Source organism: Schistocerca gregaria, chromosome 1 (genome assembly GCF_023897955.1).
Source record: "Schistocerca gregaria isolate iqSchGreg1 chromosome 1, iqSchGreg1.2, whole genome shotgun sequence".
Lineage (NCBI taxonomy): Eukaryota > Metazoa > Arthropoda > Insecta > Orthoptera > Acrididae > Schistocerca > Schistocerca gregaria.
Window position 1 is genome coordinate 910,199,136 of NC_064920.1, and position 21,905 is coordinate 910,221,040.

The 21,905-nt window shown below is 37.8% G+C and overlaps 1 protein-coding gene across 10 annotated transcripts in view; it reads left to right on the top strand.

Annotated features, from left to right (window-relative positions):
* The window catches only part of LOC126275021 (GATOR complex protein Iml1), a 520,849-nt gene that overhangs the window by 131,479 nt on the left and 367,465 nt on the right, over positions 1-21,905 (top strand). For all 10 annotated transcript variants that reach the window (XM_049977169.1, XM_049977163.1, XM_049977164.1 and 7 more), the window contains exons 12-13: positions 146-370; positions 920-1,102. In XM_049977169.1, coding sequence (XP_049833126.1) covers positions 146-370; positions 920-1,102 — 408 coding nt within the window. The remainder of the gene's footprint in view (positions 1-145; positions 371-919; positions 1,103-21,905) is intronic.

The following is a 21,905-nucleotide window of genomic DNA, read 5'->3' on the forward strand; positions in this document are numbered from 1 at the left end:
CTATCTGATTTGTGGGATGAAATATGTTCAGGAAGCAAGTCAATATTTTCCATTGGAATAGTAAACTAAAAAACAAATTCATCTTTTGTTACACTGTTAAATGGTTATTCTTGCAAGAATTTTGAATTTTTGAAATGTATTCCAGCGCTTAAGCAGAAAGCATTCGCAATACAGTCTGAAACACAGGAAGCTGAAACATCTCCTCCAGTCCGACCTGTTGTTGGAAGTGCTGGATCTCCAAGCAACATGCCCCAAGGACAAGTCAATTTTCCACGGACAGGAAGAGCACTAATTAATCCATTTGATCCTTCTCATGTAACAATAAAGTTGACATCAAACAGGAGACGCTGGACTCATATTTTCCCTAAAGGTTTGTATTCATAGTAACAGCTTTTTGTACTATACACACCTATTGAACATGAAAATTTCTTATGGAGAACTCTTAGTACTTTTTTATTGTATTGGTACATATGCATTATAGAGTAGTAGTCTGGGCATGACCATTTTGAGGCAATTTTTCAGACCTCCAGCTGTCCATTCAAGAGATTTGAACTCCAGTCACCATGTGATTCTTTGCAGCCCATCTGAGATACATCTCTCAATTTATAGTTTGTATTCCGGGATACTTTGTTAGCTGCACTCCCATCCACACAATCTTTTCCCAAAATTTCATTGCCATTATCTCTCTTAAAAACATAAAAAATGTTCATTACGACCCAGTGAAAGACAAAATATGTAAATATTGGTTACTATATAGATCCTTCTAACATGTCTCCAACTTGTTCCATGAAACATGTATCTGACATGGATTCATAACAGGCTTGCCTGTTATTATGTAAGATTTAAATAAATATGAACTAAGCTCAGGTTTTTGGTTCTGGATTAACGTAACTGGTAAAATCTATATCCATTTTTATAGGACCTACTGGAGTGCTAATTCAGCAGCATCATTATCAGGCTGTACCTACGATACCTGCAAGTGATCAACCTATATTTGATGGAACAGCTACTTTAAGCTCATCTCCCCAAAATGAGAACTCATCTTCATCAAGTGTTTCGAGACCACTACAAAGATCGTCATCACAAGTAGCATTTCAGGACAGTGAGTAACAAGATTTTCAGTATAATTCTTTCAAAACATACAAAATTGCATTTGATAATATTAAGAAATTTATTACTATCTGCAACAGATTGGTGTCCATATTAAATTTATAGACGGTAGTGTGTTCAACAGCTGCCGATGTTGTCCATTTACCTTTACAGATTTAAATCTATTTTGAACTTATATTGGAAGGTTTTTTTTGGTCGAAGTGCTTCCTTCTGCTATCAAAAGTATTTATATAAGGATATTCATAGCCTTATTATGTATCATGTGGTATCCGTAACACTTAATATTTATATTATCAAACCAAATAATGTTTTGCGATTGCTAAATCTGTATGGGAAATTAGGATTTAAGTCGTGATGTCATACTCTCTCTGTCCATCTCCCCCATCTCGGTGCCATTTTTTGCCTTCCACCTCCCCCCCTCCCCCCCTGTTCCCCGGCCATTTTATCACCCCCCCCCCCCCTTTTCCCTTAAGATTTGTTTATTGGTATTGCAAACAAAACTGTGATTTGGAATTTTAGTTGCTAAAATAAATGGGTAAATGGTTTGGTTTAGGATCATTTGTAGATGGGTTATGAGAGATACCTCTGTTGCAAAAACAACGAAACAAACATGCCAAATTTAAACAGATGCAAAATCCCCAAGATTGGCAATCTTTAACAGAAGCTCAAAATTTAGCACGGACTTCAGTGCAAGATTCTTCTAACAGTTTCCACAACAAATCTTTGCCTCAAAACTTGGCAGAAAATCCAGAGAGATTCTGGTTGTATGTGAAGTATGTTAGCGGCAAGAAACAATCGATGCCTTCTCTGCGCAATAGCAATGGAGATACTATCGAAGACAGTGCTGCCAAAGCAGAGTTACTAAACATAGCCTTCCGAAATGCCTTCACAAAAGAAGACGAAGTAAATATTCCAGAATTCGAATTGAGAACAGCTGCCAACATGAGTAACGTAGAAGTAAATACCCTCAGAGTAGTGAAGAAACTTAAATCACCTAGTAAAAGCAAGACTTCTGGTCCTGACTGTATACCAATTAGGTTCCTTTCAGAGAACGCTGATGCATTAGCTCCATACTTATCATATACAACCGTTCGCTCGACGAAAGAACCATACCCAAAGACTGAAAAGTTGCACAGATCACACCAATATTGAAGAAAGGTAGTAGGAGTAACCCACTAAATTACAGGCCCATATTGTTAACGTCAATATGCAGCAGGATTCTGGAATATATATTGTGTTCAAACGTTATGAATTACCTCGAAGAAAACTGTCCATTGAAACAGTCAACATGGTTTTAGAAACCTCGCTCTTGTGAAACACAACTAGCTCTTTATTCACATGAAGTGTTGAGTGCTATTGACAAGGGATTTCAGATCGATTCCATATTTCTGGATTTCCGGAAGGCTTGTGATACTGTACCATGCAAGCGGCTTGTAGTGAAATTGCGTGATTATGGAATATCGTCTCAGTTATGTGATTGGATTTGTGATTTCCTCTCAGAGAGGTCACAGTTCATAGCAATTGATGGAAAGTCATTGAGTAAAACAGAAGTGATTTCTGGCATTCCCAAAGGTAGTGTTATAGGCCCTTTGCTGTTACTTATCTATATAAATGATTTGGGAGACAATCTGAGAAGCCGTCTTAGGTTGTTTGCAGATGACACTGTCATTTGTTGACTAATAAAGTCGCCAGAAGATCAAAACAAATTGCAAAATGATTTAGAAAAGATATCTGAATGGTGTGAAAATTGGCAGTTGACCCTAAATAACGGAAAGTGTGAGGTCATCCACATGAGTTTTAAAAGGAATTCATTAAACTTTGGATACACGATAAATTAGTCTAATCTAAAAGCTGTAAATTCAGCTAAATACATAGGTATTACAATTATGAGCAACTTAAATTGGAAGGAACACACAGAAAATGTTGTGGGGAAGGCTAACCAAAGACTGTGTTTTATTGGCAGGACACTTAGAAAATGTAACAGATCTACTAAGGAGACTGTCTGCACTACGCTTGTCCGTCCCCTTTTGGAATACTGCTGTGCGGTGTGGGATTCTTACCAGATAGGACTGATGGAGTACATCGAAAGGTTCAAAGAAGGGCAGCATGTTTTATATTATCGCAAAATATGAAGAGAGTGTCACTGAAATGATACAGAATTTGTGCTGGACATCATTAAAAGAAAGGCGTTTTTTGTTGCGATGGAATCTTCTCATGAAATTCCTATCGCCAACTTTCTCCTCTGGATGCGAAACTATTTTGTTGACACCAACCTACATAGGGAGGAATGATCACCACGATAAAATAAGGGAAATTAGAGCTCGTATGGAAAGATACAAGTGTTTGTTTTTTCCGTGCGTTATACAAGATTGGAATAATAGAGAATTGTGAAGGTGGTTCAATGAACCCTCTGCCAGGCACTTAAATGTGTTTTGCAGGGAAGCCACGTAATGTAGATAGATGTAGATCTGCTGGATTTGTGAGGATAGTAGCTGGATCTGTGGGTACAGTAGCTTCAAAGACAGTACATCACATAGTTTTAAGCTGCAAATGGGTAGTATTATAAAGTTTCCGATGATTCTGATTCTGTAGTAGTATTCTGATCATAAGCTTATACTCTGTAAATACAACTTACCTGTTTTCTGTTAAAATTGACTGCGAGGAACAAACCAAAACAGCCAACTGTTGTGTCTACACAACAGATTGCTGGTTTGGTTTATTCCTTGCAGTTAATTTTATATATAAAAGAGTAAAGAATATATGTAGGAGGACCAATTTGTGTAATGGTTTGATTGCAAGAATGACAACACAATCGCACAATTTCACAGCATGGCATTCTTTCTTGCAGTCAGTTTTAAGAGACGACCTTGTTAAAAAAAAAAATTGTAGCCTATGTCTGTCTGAATGTTTATTAGTGTATTGTGTAAAAGTAATTTGAGGTAAACCACTTGAGAACATTTTGAGATGTTTGCTTACAGCATATCCACAATCTGAATAAAATCTGGAAACAAGACACACACACACACACACACACACACACACACACAAACACACACACACACACACAAACACACACACACACACACACACACACATTGGTAAATGCACATGCTCCAATGAATGAATACAGGAGAAGAGATCCACAGGTAATAGATGACTTATGTGAACTACTGGAGGAAACCTCAGGTAAAATCCCTACACATCATGTGAAAATTCTTTTATGAGATTTCAGTAGACAACTCACCAAATAGAAAAAAATCAGGAAAATACAGGAAGTCACATCGCACACAAGAGATGAAATAAAAATGGTGAGATATTAGTCAGCTTCTGCGAAAATTTTTATCTTAAAAAATCATGTTCCTTAAACCTGCAAAAACAAACTTACAACATGGAGATCACCAAACTCGAGTTTCTGATAGACCACATTGTTATATCCCATAAGAATACCAAGTAAATACTCAACGCATATACAAGAAAGGCTTTTTTTTGAGTCAGACCACCATTTGCTGCAAATAAAGATTAGATTTCAACCTAACAGAAAAAAACACGAATGACTAAAACGTTCAGAATTCATCCAGAACACCAGAAACTCAGCAAGAGAGAAGTTCTTCAGTAAATTAGGCAATCAAATCCAACACATTGGAAGGAACTTGGAGAAGTTCAGAAAAGGCACTATGAGAATAGGGAGACCCCAAGAAGGAGAAAGCACAGGTGGTGGAACAGTGCATATGATCAAGCAAAAGAAGAGCGAATACAAGAATGGAAAACTTTCAGTAGCAACAATGGCAGGAAGTTTTGAAAACACGTAGAAGTTGATCTAAGGCAATATGAAGCAAAAAGTGTAAATATGGTATAAACAAGCTTAAAAACATTGAACAAGAGTTTATCAAGAACAACACCAAAAATTTTTACAAAATTTTCAGGAAAACACTGCAGGATATCAACCACTTAATCTGTGCTTTTGTCGGCCTGACAGTTCACTGGAAACCACCACAAGAAATAGCTGTCAAATTTTAGCTAATTATTTTCACTCACTCCTCAACTGTGAGTCTCCGATAGAACAACTAGATTTTGAAAAACCCCCATACAATCCTGATTCAGAACCACAATCTCTTAAAGAAGTAAAGGAAATAACCAACTATTTGCAGAACACGAAGTCTCCTGGGGAAGATGGAATAATAGCAGAAGTAGGGAATTGAATGTCAATAACCTCACTCAAGCAACTCACAGAATTACGTCAAACATTTGTGAAACTGAACAAATACTTGCAGAGTGCATATGTGCATTAATTCATTCTCTCCATAAAAAAGAAATGAAAACCAACCCAAATAACTACAGGGAAATTTCATTGGTATATAAAATACTCTTCAAAAGTTGTGTTAAGTTGACTAAAAGAACAGGTGGACCAGTTTACAGGAGAGTATCAGGCAGATTTCGCAAAGGTCGATCTTGCATTACAGATATGGAACTTAAAGACAATCTTGCAAATGAGACAGTGTAGCAGTACTGTGATAACTTTTGTCGACTTTAAAAAGCCGTATGATCCAACAGATAGGCAAACATTATTCCACACTTTAGAGGAATTTAATATTGACAGGAAAACAAGATCAGTTAGCTAACAGACATTAATAGGTACAAACTCCAAAGTTAAATTCACGGGATGAACATCAACAGCATTTCATATTCATACTCATGTTTGTCAAGGAGATGGTCTCTCCCCTTCTATGTCACATGATTCTGGAAAAAATTGTGAGGACATGAGAAAAGGAAATAAAAGGAATTCAACTCAGGGTAAAAAAGAACAGAGAATCAGTGTGAAATGTCTGACTTTCGTGGACGATCTTGCCACTCTAACCAACAACAGAGAAGAAGCCAGACTTGTACCAGAGAAGCTTCATGGAATCTAACAGAAAACTGGCCTACAAATCTCCTATGATAAGACTCAGTACATGGAAAGCAAGCCTGCAGGCAATCTCCCCATTACAACTCAGTATGGGAGAGTGGCAAAAGTAACGTACTTTAGTATCTAGGAGAGATAATCCAGTCATCTTGACTGAACTTCATCGCCAATCAAGAAAGAATCTCCAAATTACAAGAAGCATTTAAGCTCACTTGGAATCACTACAATAAAAATCTATTTCTGTCAATGCAAAACTAAGGCATTACAATGGAGGTGCTCTACCAGAACCACTGTATGCTGCAGAAACTGCAGTGATTCATGGTCATACCAAAATCAGACAGATTGAAAGGCAAGAAAGAAAAATTCTGAGGAAAAGTATGGACCAATGTCTTATGAAGGAATCTGGATAAAGAGGCCAACAAGAGGGATCTACAAAGAGGTAGAGACAATAAAGGAGACTTTTAGAAAGAGAAGGATGAAATTTTTAGGACATAGCAGCAGGAGGAACAGGAACAAGCTTACAAGGCAAAGATTCGATGTAGCAATTACTAGCATAAACAAGGCAAAGTGGATCACTGAAACAGAGGAAGACATTAAGAAACTGAGAAGCACTCAAGACAACATAAACAATTGCGAACACTTCAGGAACATGATAAAGAAACATACGCATAAACAAAATGCACTGAGAATGCAAGAGGTAGCACAGTAGGCATGTGAGGAGAATTTGATAAGAACGAAGGAAGGAATAGAAATCACGATTACTTAATTTAAATCGATCTCTTAAAAGTGAGCAATCCAAAATAAACAATAGTAGTAGTGGTAGTAGTAGTAGTAATAATAATAATAATAATAATAATAATAATATTTCCTAAGTCCATATGAATGTTTATTAGGCCATCACATAAAAAAAACAAAAACAAAAAACTCTTTTGGATTGAAGAAGACCACTCACCAGAAGCCAGCAGCATTGAGTTGTCGATAGGTGCACACTAAAGAAAGGAAACTTGCTAGCTTTTCAGAGTTATCCTTCGATGAGCAACAGTAAAAACACACACACACACACACACACACACACACACACACACACACACACGACTATACGACTATACCCCTACATGGTGCTGGCTAGGTGAACATTATTTTTCAGCATGTGCAGTGGTTGTTGTGGGGGAAGTGTCAGTTAGGGTGGGTAGAGGGACAGTGAGGCTAGAGGCAGGGAGATGGACTGGGGTTGGATGATTGGTGGCTAGGACGGAGATGGCTGATTTGCTGGCTTGGAATGTGGAATGGAGGGGTGGCAGGTATATGGGCTGACCCAACTGCAGTGGCCTGTGGATAGTGACACATACTTGAAGGCAATGTGAGACATGAAATGGGTGACAGATGGAGGAAAGGAAAATGATAGGGTGGAAGGTCCAAGGGCAGTGGTTTACCTGAGATTGAGGCCAGGACGATTACGAGAGGAGATGATGTGCTATAAGGGTAACTTCCATCTATGTAGTTTAGAGAAGCTGGTGGTGGAGGGAAGGATCCAGGTGGCTCAAATTGTGAAGCAGTCAATGAAACTGAGCATGTTGTGCTCAGCTGCATGTTGTGCTACCTGGTGGCTGCAGTTTTAGTAGTGAGCGTTCATCCTGGTGGACAGCTTCATGGTAGTATGAAATAGGTGTAGCTATGTAAGTTGATTGAGCAGGTCATAGAGCTTTGTCTGACATACGGATATGATCCCTTGGCAAGGGGTTGGGAAGCATAAGAATGGAATAGACTGTTGTGTAGGTTGGGTGGATGATATGACACTGCTTTAGGAGGTGTGGGAGGGATCTTGGATAGTATGACACTCATTTCTGGATAGAATGGTAGATAATCAAAGACCCAGCAAGGTTATGGTTCAGTTATCTCAGTCTGTGGTGATAGTTGGTGATGAGGACGGTGCTCCTGTGGAGCTGATTCTTGGGGGTGATGGTAGGAATGGGTGTTTGTGTGAGGATATGGCATGGGAAATCTGTTTGTGGACTAGGTATGGGGATATTGCCTGTCTGAAGGCAATTGTGAGGCCTTCAGAATACTGGGAAAGGGAATTTTGTCACTGCAGATACGTTTTCCACATGTGACTAGACTGTATGGAAAGGATATTTTGCTGTGGGAGTGATGGCTGCTGCCAAAATGTATGTACCAACAGTACCTGTATTACTACAGCTGCCATCCCTTCTACAGCAAAAAATCCTCCCGTACAGCCTAGCCATCTGTGGACAATATTTCTGCAGTTCTGAGAAATTCTTTGCCAGTATGATGAAAGCCTCACAAAAACATTCACAGGCAGGCAGTACCCCCCCCCCCCCCCTCCCAATCTCCCAATACCTTTATATCTTCACATGTCCCCAGTCCTCCTCCTACCACAAGAACCAGCTACAGAGGAGCACCCTCCTCGTTACTCAATATCACCCTCGGTTGGGACAGTTGAACCATATCCTTCACCAGGGCTTTGATGATCTCTCATCTTGCCCTGATATGACAGGGTGTATACGTTCTGGGAGAACCAGGAAATCTGGGAAAAACCTGGAAATTTTTTTATCCAGGAGAAAACTGGGAAAATCCCGGGAATTTTTAAGAATTCCGGGACTTTTTCGTTGTTTTAGTTTTCAGTTAAATTTTTGTAGATTTTTCTGGTAAGAACTGATACTCTAACAAAGAAATTTACTTTAGCCCATTACTGCAATACAGTACTGCAGCAATAAAGCACAAACAAGGGAAAAAAATAAAATATATAACTTAAGTTGCAAAGGAAACGCACCATTTACAGCAACAAAACAGAGTGCGCACACAAGCGTCTGCCAACAGCAAAATGTGTCAAAGGCTTTAGGATGAAGACTATGCAACTTGCAATACTTCATAACCATGAACTGCTTCTAATGGGCGTGGTGTCACAACAGTTAGTGTTAGGTTAATTTGAGCAGTCAGTGAGCTTCTGCGCATGCACAGTTGAGTCACATGTGAGCAGTATGTTCTCCCATTTCTGGTTACTTGAAGTGCAGCTGTTAGCTGTATCCAAGGTAACTTTATAGACATGAGCTGTATCAGCAGTAGCAACAAGAAGCCAGATGCTATCCGGAAACATTTTTCTGGCACACCTAAGCTGCCAGATTCGTGCATGCACAGAGCAGTCTGAGTTGTAGCGGGATGAGGGGTAGTCTCCATGTGAACCATTTTTATGTTTAGTGATTTTCCTGTTTCCTCTTGGTGCACAGCTCTCAAGAACAAAACGAATTTCTGTGGCCGGGAGCTCCAAAGTGAATTAAAATATTCACATAATTATTGACGGCTGCAATATGTTAATAGTTTGTTTCTAGTTTTGTTGTATTTCCAGGTTTTTGGCAGTTGAATATTAATTGCCTTGCAGAACAATGAAGTTATTTTTGTTGATTTGCGTAAAAAAAAAAATTGGCTTTGATTAATGGTTCCTGTAGAGGCAGTCAATTTATTTGAAACACTATTGGCTAGTGTCAACTGTTTGCAGAATTTCAAGTGCACGTTGTTATCTTTTAGAATGTATGGCATTATGCCACAATAAAGAACTAAAAATGAGATAATACAGTACTGGTACTCAAGGAAATTTGCATTATGAAAACCTCACTGAAAAGTTTAATGTCAGCTTGGGGCCTACTTCTTTGTGAATCTGGACATATGAATGTGCTCTTTAAATGGAATTGTGCATTTTAGTATGGTTTACGAAATTCCGATGCTCTTGGAGTATCCTATGTTGTCCTGTTTCATTTATGATGTAATGTAAGATTTCTTAATGCCATACACATACGAACATATGGGCTATCTATGTCATTGTAACTGTGCAGGCACAGTAGCGCCATTTCCTGGCACTCTTGGCAAGTGCTCAAATGAATCCTGACAGGTCGCGGGAATATATTGCAATTGGTCATTTCAAATGCGTTACTTTCAAAGTGCATTTTATTATATGCAATAAGAGTTATGTTATGTGTGGGAATGTGCTTTGACTTCCTTAACTCACAGAGCATTTGATTTTCATTTATTAAAGTTTAACACTTTGAGGGCCAGCCGCTTGGAAAAATTTCGAACCTAGAAGACCAGACATTTACGTCATTACTTTAAATTTTACTGGCACATTCGTTCAATGTATCGAAGTGGAACACACACAAAAAAGACAAATGTTATGTATGAAAGCTTAGCTTTTCCTGTAGCTACACTATGTACATGAATTTAAACCATTAACTTTTCCTATTTGTGTGTTCATGCTACTCAACAGTGATGTTACTATAGGCTGGCTGACTACATCAGGTGTCCTATGCTCTGAATCACTACCTTTACATGCGAAACATCATCCAAAAGACGAAAACCAAATTTTGGTAACCATTTTTCACTGTTGTGTTTATGCGTTAAGGTCTGAAGTGGATTTGCTAGCCCAGTTAACTATGGCCTAGTCAGCACGATTGCTATTTCTCTTCAATTAGACGAGTTGTAAATAGTTACTCTAACATTTATACTTATCGTTCACCGTACTAAAAGCCACTCCGTCCATATTACCCCAAAAATCTTTAAAAATAAGACGAAACCTGACAGCCTAAGCACATGTCAAAACTGGTTGTGGTTATATGGGAGTGGAAATCTATTGCGGATTAGGAAAACTGGCAACCAGAAGTGGATTTCCAGAATCGATTTTGAAATGTTTACATGACCACCCAGGATCGGTACTAGGAAATACATTTTTGGGAGCCCCATGTAAACGCGATGAATATCTGGTATCATCAGTTGGTGAGATCACATGAGATGAGCTATGATTGGCTTACAAAAGCACATCGCAATCTCGATTTCAATGCTTTGGAAACTAACGTTCTGTGTTTGGTGGAATTTGACTATATACTTTTGTAATACAAAAATATGCAGCATACATGCTGTTGCGCATCAAAGATCTTTCTGAAACCCATTTTTTTTTTTTCTGTGCTTAATTTACTAGAGTGGCGGCAGGTTCTATGACATTGTATAAAACCTTCACCATTCAAAGGATTGATAAGTTTTATGATCCTGAAGGAAAGAATACTGTCTCTTAACTCAGAGAAAGCGTATTTTCAATGGGGAGAAAGTTTATTTTTAAAAATAAAATCTGGAAAACAACGGGAATTTTTTTTCCTTGTCCGTGTATACACTCTGAATGAGGGACATCTTACCAGAGATCCTTTCTACACGTGCTAAAGTGGCATTACGTTGTGGACCCAATGTACATAACATCCCAGTCCATCCTCATGCCACTCCTGTTCCCAACTCCTTGCGACAGGGATGGTATCCCAGAGCAGACTAAGGTGCAAGACCTGCTCAATCTGCTCTTCTATCACGACCTATTTCAGTCTTGTCACAGGCTTATTCCATGGCATCAGAGGCTGGGCCAACTGTGAAAGTAGCCGTGTCTTATACCAACTCTGCTTCAAACACTGTACAGCTTTTTATTTTGGTAAGAATTCTTATCAGGATGAATGGCCACCTCCAAATTGTTGGCAAGAACAAAGTTGACCACCTAATGGCACAACTTGTGACTGAGCACAACATACTCAGTTTTAGTGGCTGCTTCACAACCAGAGCCAACTGGATCCTTCCCTACACCACCAGTTTTTCTGAGCTATGCTGATGGGAGTTATCTTTACAACACATACTGTGCTCCTGTAATTTTCCTGGCCTCAACCTATAATAACTGTTCCTAAACTTGCCATTCAACAGTTTCCCCTTACTCTGTCCTGTCACACCCTGCCATTTTACAGCCCTACCTTGCCATCAGCATGTGCGCTTCCCTCACACCACCACATTTGTGCCAGCCCATATAGCTGTTACCCATCCCTCCTGCATTCCTAGCTGACAAACTAGCCATCCCCCTCCTAGCTGCCCATTATCCACCCCCAGTCCATCACTTTGCCCCTCGCCTTCCTCTCCTTGTACCCACCCCAACCGACTTCCCCACCACAGCCAGTCCACCTGCTGAAAACAGAATTAGTCTAGCCAGCACCATGTAGGGGCATAGGATTGTGTGGGCACATGTGTGCATGAGTTTGTGCATGCATTTCTGTGTGTGTGTATGTGTGTGTGTGTGTGTGTGTGTGTGTGTGTATGTGTGTGTGTGTGTTGTTTTTGTTTGTTTGTTTCTACCCTAGCTCATCAAAGAATAACTCCAAAAAGCGAGCGAGTTTTCTTTCTCTTGTGTGTGCCTATCATTAACTCAATGCTTGTCTTTTTGGTGACTGGTCCCCTTTAATCCAAAAGTATTTACATTCTACAAGATCTTCCCTACCACATAAATTGTTCAGGTATTAGTATATCAACATAGTTTAAAAAATATGCAGCCCATGTCCATCCAAATGTTTGATAATGCATTGTGGAGCTAGAGAATGGATTAGACGACTACAAGATGTTCAGTTCAGTTGGTAATAGGAGACTTCAGTGCCCAAGTGGGAAGAGAGGATGAATATCTTCCAACAATTGGTCCTGGTAGTAGCCATGAAACAAGCATGAGATCAGTATTAGGTTGATTGACTTTGCCGACACAAGGAAAATGACCGTTAGAACTCCCTGCACCCCACCACCCTGCCCTCCTTGCTAGAGTGGTTTGTAAGTTTACCTGGATATCGCCAGATGAAAGAACGATGAACAATATTGAGCATGTTCTTGTTGACCAAGGACATCATTGAAGTTCAAATATGTACGAACCTTCCATGGTGCACATATGAAATCCAATCATTTTTTGGTTGTAGTCAAACTATGTCTAAAACTGTTTACCAAGTAGTAAAGTAATGCTGAAAGTATAGTATGCTTTGACAAGGATAAATAAGAAGATGTAGAAGTGAGACATGGGTATTGAGATGACATTGTGGAACAACTCCCAATGTCGGAGGACACTAACAATGTGGAAGGTGCATGGTTGATGTTACAGAATGCAGTGTTAGTGAGTGAAGAGCTTGTTGGCCTTCCAAAACACAGAAGTAAACTTTAGATCAGTGAAGAATGTCAGGAATCTGAAGAGACCAGATCAGTGAAGAGGCTAAAATACCAGAAGGTAATAAGAATTTGCAAAACGACCTGCAGAGAATCGATGAATGGTGCAGGCTCTGGCAGTTGACCATGATTGTAAATAAATGTAACATATTGCGCATACATAGGAAAAGAAATCCACTACTGTACAGCTACACTATTGATGACAAACAGCTGGAGACATTGTATGCTGTAAAATATCTAGGCATAAGTATCCAGAGCGACCTTAAGTGGAATGACCACATAAAACAGATAGTGGGAAAAGCAGACACTAGACTCAGATTCATTGGAAGAATCTTAAGGAAATGCAACTCATTTGTGAAAGAGGTGGCTTATAGGGTGCTTGTTTGCCCATTTCTTGAGTACTGTTCATCTATCTGGGATCTGTGTCAGGTAGGAGTGATAGAGAAGATCCAACAATGAACAGCTTGTTTTGTCGTGGGATCGTTTAGCCGGCGAGAAAGCATTACGTAGATGCTAAACAAACTCCTCTGGCAGATGTTACAAGAGAGATGTTGTGCATGATGGAGAGATTTACTATTGAAATTTTGGGGTAGCACTTTTCAGGAGGAGTCAGACAACATATTACTTCCCCCCACATACATCTCACGTATTGACCATGAGGAGAAAATTCGAGAAATTAGAGCCAGTACAGAGGCTTACCGACAGTTATTCTTCCCATGCAGTATTCGTGGCACATACCATTAGATGGCTTGTGGAGTATGATGTTGATGTAGATTTTTGACAAGTTTATGACAGCACTGATCACATTATGCTACGGAAAATGTTAGAGGTAATTCACATCCAATTGAAATGCATCTGACTAATTACAGCTTGTTACTCTCAATCAACTGGTCAAGAATGGTTGACAACCAGCTATCACCACTGTACAATTTGGCCTTGGAAAAAGTAAGCTGTGACACTGATCAAAACAGAGAAATGGAAGTGGTGAGAACAGGCCCAATCTTGTCATTTGCTTACAATGTTGTGATCCTTGGAGACATTCTGGGGCAATTGTGTGCTGATTCTTCCTGGTTTCTGCACAATATGAAGAAAATTGGGCTGGTGGGGATTGATGATAAAATCAAATATCTTGTTGTATCATACCTTCAAGCTCTCCTTCCTTCCATTGTTGTTGACAAGCATACCCTTGGACGAGTTCAAGAAATCAGTTACCTAGGTTCCATACTTACAAATAAAAGTTTTCTTTTAATTTATTACAAATTTTCATTCCAATGTGTTGAGGTCCCAGGGCACACAGTTTGAGGAAATGAATGTTTTTTTTTTATATATGTACTCTCTCTCTCTCTCTCTCTCTCTCTCTCTCTCTCTCTCTCTCTCTCTCTCTCTCTCTCTCACACACACACACACACACACCATTCTAATCTACAATACTCTATAAAGACAAGATAATGTTTAATGTTTTTATCAAAAATTTCCACAAGTTTGTGACTGGTTTACTTCAGATTTCTACAAGATACTCCAATAAACATTCAGATAAACTCCAGCTACATAATAAAAGTGAAGTTAACAGAGTCTTCCATTGATTCGGAGTAGAACAACATTATAATAAATGAAAAGCACCAGTTTGTTTTTGTTCTACAATATTACTTTTATTGTGTTAACCAATTTTCAGCTTACAAGGCCATCTTTAGACATTTACTGAGTATTGTTGCCAAAGAAGTTACAGGTTTCACAAACGCACAAAAGTATCAGACGTAGTAGTATCATATACAGCTAGATATTATTCTCCTGTGAAATCAGCCGTGACGTGAATAGATTGATCAGGCTAAGGAACATGTGGTTATTGTTTGCTATTTGTTGATGGACTTTTTTTGCATCTTCACAACTGCCAGCCAGTGCCCTACGTACTTCGCTTAGCAAACAAAGGCCATAAACTCAAGCTGCTGGAAGCCTTGGAAAGTAACAAACATCTTGGTCACGGTCCAGATCTAATACTAAATGACTAGACACGGCTCAACACCTCCCCTCTCCTAAACTTCATATAATCATCTCTGTTGTTCATTACTTCCCACACTGTTTGTTCCTACATATTCCCATTTTCCTGTATTCATTAAGTTCTTTTGTTTTGTTGAAGTTGTCTATCTATTCCATATAGACTGTAGTTTCTATTGTTAAGACTTTCTTTTAACTGGTACTTGTGTTTAACACGTCTTGTAGTTGTCTCTTCAAATATTGTTTATATTTTACTTGGTTCATTTATTTAAAGCAAACTGTTACATAGCCACAGTTTTGGATATAATGTTAATGTTAAAATGCAGTACCACCACACTCTCAAAGATTGCATTTACTGTATGTTCCCTCAGACACCTCCATTTTCCTTCATTTATTTATTTCTGTTTATATTATTGATATTTCTTAAGTTCTTTATGTATTCTGTTGTTACATTGATAATTGTTTCTTCTTTTAATTGGTTTGTGTATCACTCTCCATGTTTTATACCTCCTGATGTAGCCTTGTCAAGTACTAATTGTATTTTATTTTATTAGTTTTGTTTATTAATAGTAACTGTTATGTAGACATGCTGTTCCTATTTTGTGTTAAAGTTTTTCCTGTCTACTCCATTTTTATTTATTTATTGTTCAATTTTTTACTTCTTCATTGCATTAGCATCACACTGTGAAAGATGTTACTGTATGTTTATGCTTCAGACTAGATGTATCACTTCTCTTCCAATATTGTTTGCAAGCATTGTAACTTCTTTCGCAACAATACTCAGTAAATGTCTAAAGATGGCCTTGTAAGCTGAAAATCGGTTAACACAATAAAAGTAATATTGTAGAACAAAAGCAAACTGGTGCTTTTCATTTATTATAATGTTGTTCTACTCAGAATCAATGGAAGACTCTGTTAACTTCACTTTTATTATTTAGCTGGAGTTTATCTGAATGAGTATCTTGTAGAAATCTGAAGTAAACCAGTCACAAACTTGTGGAAATTTTTGATAAAAACATTAAACATTATCTTGTCTTTATAGAGTATTGTAGATTAGAATGGTGTGTGTGTGTGTGTGTGTGTGTGTGTGTGTGTGTGTGTGTGTGTGTGTGAGAGAGAGAGAGAGAGAGAGAGAGAGAGAGAGAGAGAGAGAGAGAGAGAGAGAGAGAGAGTGTACATATATAAAAAAACAATCACTTCCTCAAACTGTGTGCCCTGGGACCTCAACACATTGGAATGAAAATTTGTAATAAATTAAAAGAAAACAAGTTAATGCAGATGAATTTAAGTCCACCTGAAAGAAAGCTATATGAGGCACTGACAGTGAAGTGTTATTACTCAATGGATGAACTCGTGTATGACAAACTGGAAATTTGAGCTGGATATAATGTGTTATACATTCCAAAAAATATAATTATAGAGTTGTTGTTTGCTTCAGTGCTATTATTTATTAGTGTCAAAATCATTGTAACTGCATTACAAATTTTTGACATGTCACCTATAAGCAAACCAAATGGATTGCAAATGTATGTCATGAGATGAATAAACCACAATTCCACAACATGGTTCTAGGTGGTAGGCAAATTTGGTGAATTTTGTGATTTTGTAAACAACTGATGCAGTTTTTATTTGCTTCTTATGTTAATTGAGGAACTAGGAAAATATGATCAAGAATGAACTAGAAACATTGAGAATTTAAGCAGCCTTGAATCATTATTAATTAAGCTAAGGGTTGGATTAGTTGTCTTCCATCTGTATTTTAAAGGCCTCCAGTACATAGCAGGTCCTTTGAAGGTAATATAATTTTCAAAAAAGGGATATTGTTGGTAAAGACAGGCTAACAAAATCCACAGCACAGAAGACAGCAGAAGTACCTGATAACTACTGAACTTCATCAAATGTGTTGTCTATTGCTGTGACTATCACATTGATACTGAAGAATTAAAAAAAGAATGGGAAGGAGATGGTGAAGGTATTACTGATATATAACTCATCATGGAGGAGGACATTGGAATGTCTGATAAAATAGTTGTTTTGCATTAACATTTAATTCTTGAACTCTATCTGGATAGACAACAGCTGGTTTTGTTTGCCTAGCTTGAGACCTTATGCCACTGATTCTATGGGCTGCTTAAAGTGGGAAACAACTGTGGATATGAAGGATAGGCTACATATGGGCAATGTGGACGAGACACACACGATGCTTGTACTACATCAAGCAAGTTTATGAACTGTTCACATGATCAAAAATATAAGGCCTTCATTGAAGGTATGGAGGTTCAGGAGAGAGAGGCTATACTAGAGATACTGTATTCTGAAGCCAAGAACATTGATGAGACTCGGACATCAACTGTCTTTGCTACATCATTCACTACTGTGCTGAAAACAGTATCTCTGAAGATTCCTCGAGGTGCAAGTTTCATGCAAATATGGATGTGAACATTTGAAATCTCCTTGTTGATAGTGAAGGAGATGGTAATGGGCTCAAAGCAACACCATCTATACAACAAGGTGTAACAGCTCAGTTATGACATCATGCACTTGAAGTTATGCTGTTAGTAGTAGCTCAGTTTCCAGCAAAGTCATTACACAGACACTTCTTTGGTGAATAATAAACACCAGCTGCTGAATCATACAGAAATGATCATCTGCTTTAAATGATGTTACTAAAAATTACATTTTTTACTGTTGAGACAATGTTCAAGCTCTTACTTTTTTCAAATATATTGTGTGAGACATAAAACAGTAAGCAATATTGTATCAAAGTTTTATTTGCACAGGTTTTATTTGATCAACATAACATTTTAAGTAACATTGTCAGAATAACCAAAATTACAGTACTTGAATCTTGTCATAATTATGAAAATTCAACTAAATGTTTTGAAAGAGTACAAAATTGTGGCAAACAGAGATTTATGAAGCAATTCGGAAGTGCAGTACATGCTACTGTGAGATGAGATGAAACAAAATACCAGTAAACGGCAGCCACTAAAACTGTGAGAACAATCAAATAGTCCACAACCACTCGTGAATTCCACAAACAGCTTTCCCATTATGAAGAAAAAGGTAAAGCACTCTTTGAGAATTGTGCTTTTGGAAACAGTAATGAGCAAACTGCATGAGAATTGTAAGGCCCCTATTGAAGCACCTGTAGTCTACTGAACAATTACACTTTTGCCAGACAGACTGTTGACAAGGTCTTAATATGTGATAGATGGATAGAAAGAATAATTACCAGTATAGTTTCAAATTTACATCCTTACTTAGTTAGGTTTCTTACACAAAAAGGTCTTAAACATCGACAGTGAAATGTCATGAAAGTTAAAGGGCTAATCTTAATATACAACCAAAATGTGTTTTCCATTGCTAGAAATAACCTTTAACTGATGGCATATCTAATTAAATTCCAAAGGGACAATGAAGAAAGAAAATATGTCACATAAATATAAAATATGAAAGACTCCTAAAATGTGAAATGCTGAGAAAACTATGTGCAGAGCAATTACATACGATCTTATCACCTGGCAAACAATTTGATAATAATTCTCATGCAATGTTAAATAATGACAGAATAGAAAAGATTCAGATTTGAAGCCACATGAAAAAGTTTTTGAATTAAATGTGTACACCAGTTGCATCTTTTTTATTTCCTTTGCGAAACTAGAACCAGTTTTGGCTCCCGAGGCATTATCCAGCTGTACAAGTCAGTTGTCCTGGGAGAACACAGAATGATTCTATGTTCTCCCAGGATGCCTGAAATATACCACTGGATAATACCATTCAATTTTAAAATTGGAAATAAAAGTGCAACTGGTGATGACATTTTATTCAAAACCAATACTGCTGTTGAAAAACCTGTACCAAGGTGCTCCATATACTGTACAAGAAGCATGAAAAAGATTTGTGCCACACTCAGCGACACTACTAACACTTGATGGTCACATCACATATTGTATGTCTGTATGAAATTATACAGTTCTTAAAAGGCAACTTGAGAATACATGGCAAACTGTCAAGGTTACACTAATAGCAGATAGTGCCAATATTAGAAATGATAAAGAAGTAATGGTTTTGAATTCTATGTGAACACGACATATAAATGGAATACCTACTTGCGTGTGCCCCAATATCAAGAGGAAAAAGAGAGAAGTAGGAATATAAATATCTTACCTCCAAAAGATAACAACAAAAACTACTGTGTGTACTTGCTGACAGCATACTACTGATGTAACAGCAAGAGTAAAACAAGATACACTACATCTTAAGAGAACAACACTTGAAGCAACTAATGAAGTGAGAATGTGAGGTTCTGTTATATCTTACACAACTATAATAATACAGTGATGATGATGATGATGATGATGATGATGATGATGACGACAATAATAACAATAGTCATTTTGAGTATTTCTTGGCTATTCAGCCAGGTTTGAATCGTCCAAAAGGTGTGATATTTCAGCAAGCAATCTTCTACTGGGTGTAACAGAACAGCGTTACTTTTACATTAATGTAGTGTTTTGCCAGCTTCTGATATGATTTATTAATGAGTATTTAAAAAAGGACTCTGGGGAGAGAGATGTTATAAAGTGATGCTAAAAGTAATATGTGGTTAGTAATTAAATATTTTATTTAGTTGTCATATGTTTTAAGAATTAGAACAGTCATATTTTAAAGTCTAAGAACTTTCTGGCGATGCTATAATTTATAACTATCGAAACAGTAGTATTCAGCCAATAAAACTGGGAAGCCATTAGACCTGAGGACTACCAAGCTTTTTACCCATATTGTTCCATTTTGGGAATGCATTTTCTTCGAGAGAAAATGTGTGATAGGCTGAGAGAGTGGACATTGTTAGTATAGGATTGGCAGGTGGGTCTTTGTGTCCATTTGTGGAATGCCTTTTCTGTGGGATGAGGCATAAAACAGTGACATAAGTGGAGGAAGTAGCCAGCTAACAGTGATTGAATGATGTCACATAATAGTGTACACTTCAAGAGTTCTTAACATTTTGTGTTAACATTGATGCAATTTATGGAGGAACACAATAATTGGTACTTCTGCAGTGGTAAGTAATCTCGTGTAAATTGTAGCCATTGATGCAAGAGATATCCAGGCTGAAATAGGATAGTGTAACAGTCGCACTATCTTCCTTCAAGAATGGTTACAAACGGTAGGCACTGGTTACAAAAGTTAGGCACTGTGGTGTGTTTCATCTTTCTAAATAATGTGTGACATGAAGAATATGCAGAAGCATTTTTGCGTCATATTCTCAAGTGCTCTGCTTCTGACAAGGCAAGCTACTGACTGTTTTGTTATAGTTCTTGTGAATAATCAATTTTTCGATGTTATATCTCTTTTTATTTCTGTACTTACTAAGAAAAACTGGAGAGGAGTTCTGTCTTATGCAAGCCATCCATTTATAATTTTACTTTTACCCAGACATATTTCAGCTCTTTATGTTTTACCCCCAGTGTTGTTATTTGTTTATTTTCTCTCTGAAAAATTATTATTAGATGTTATCCTCCTGTGTAGGTTGTTTTAGCTCAAAAGTGTTTCCATTTACAAAAGGAGTGATTTTTGAGTGTCAAATATTTTACATTAGTTTGCATGCAGTACAAACTTAAGACACATGTCACTGAGTTGATGTATTATACACAGAAGAGCCAAAAAAACTGGTATAGGCATCCATATTCAAATACAGATATATATGTAAACCAGCAGAATACAGCACTGCGGTCAGCAATGCCTATATAAGACAACAAGAGTCTGCCACAGTTGAAAGATTGGTTACTGCTGCTGCAGTGACAGGTTATAAAGATTTAAATGAGTTTGAATGTGCTGTTATATTTGGCACAAGTGATGGGACACGGCATCTCCGAGATAGCGATGAAGTGGGGATTTTCCCATATGACCATTTCACAAGTGTAGCCGGAATATCAGAAATCCAGTAAAACATCAGATCTCTGACATCACTGTGGCCGAAGGCTCACTCGTGTACTGTTGATGACTGCATGACACAAAGCTTTATGCCATGCCTAGGCTCCTCAACAATGAAATCGGACTGCTGATGACTTGAAATGTGTTGCCTGGTCAGATGAGTCTCATTTTAAATTGCATCAACCATATGGACATGTATGGATATGGAGACAATCTCATGAATCCATGGACCATGCATGTCAGCTGGGTACTGTTGAAGCTGGTGGAGGTTCTATAATGGTGTGGGGCGTGTGCAGTTGGAGTGTTATGGGACCCCTGACTCTAGATACAAGTCTTGACAGGTGACATGTACATAAGCATCATAAAAGGAAACACAAAGGCTACTGAAGAAAAAATGTACAAAAGGCTGTAGAAAACAAATTGCAGGGAAAATTCATTATCAGAAAAGCTGAGAAGGGAAACTAAGTTGTGCCCATAGAAAAGAAGGAATACAATGATAAAACATTAGAATTCACTCAGAGCAACAACATCAAAGAACTATCAAGTGACTCAACGAACAGATACCAGAGAAACTACAGAAAACTCTAAAAAACATGGAAACAGTTTATGTACACACACACACACACACACACACACACACACACACACACACACAGAGAGAGAGAGAGAGAGAGAGAGAGAGAGAGAGAGAGAGAGAGAGAGAGAGAGAGAGAGATTGAAAGAATGTTGCAAAAAAATCCAAGATCCTCAATCTCAATTTTTTATGTAAAATTCACTAAGCAAATACCAGACCATTGATAAACTTTACCAATGCACAAGCTTACTACTTAGCCAGACACACACACTTTGCTGCAGACAGTACATAAACACACAGAAAACAGAACCCTAAAGAACTCAAATGATGTAATAGAAAAAAATAAGAAATGAAAACATACCAAAGCAGCAACATTAATGTCGTTTT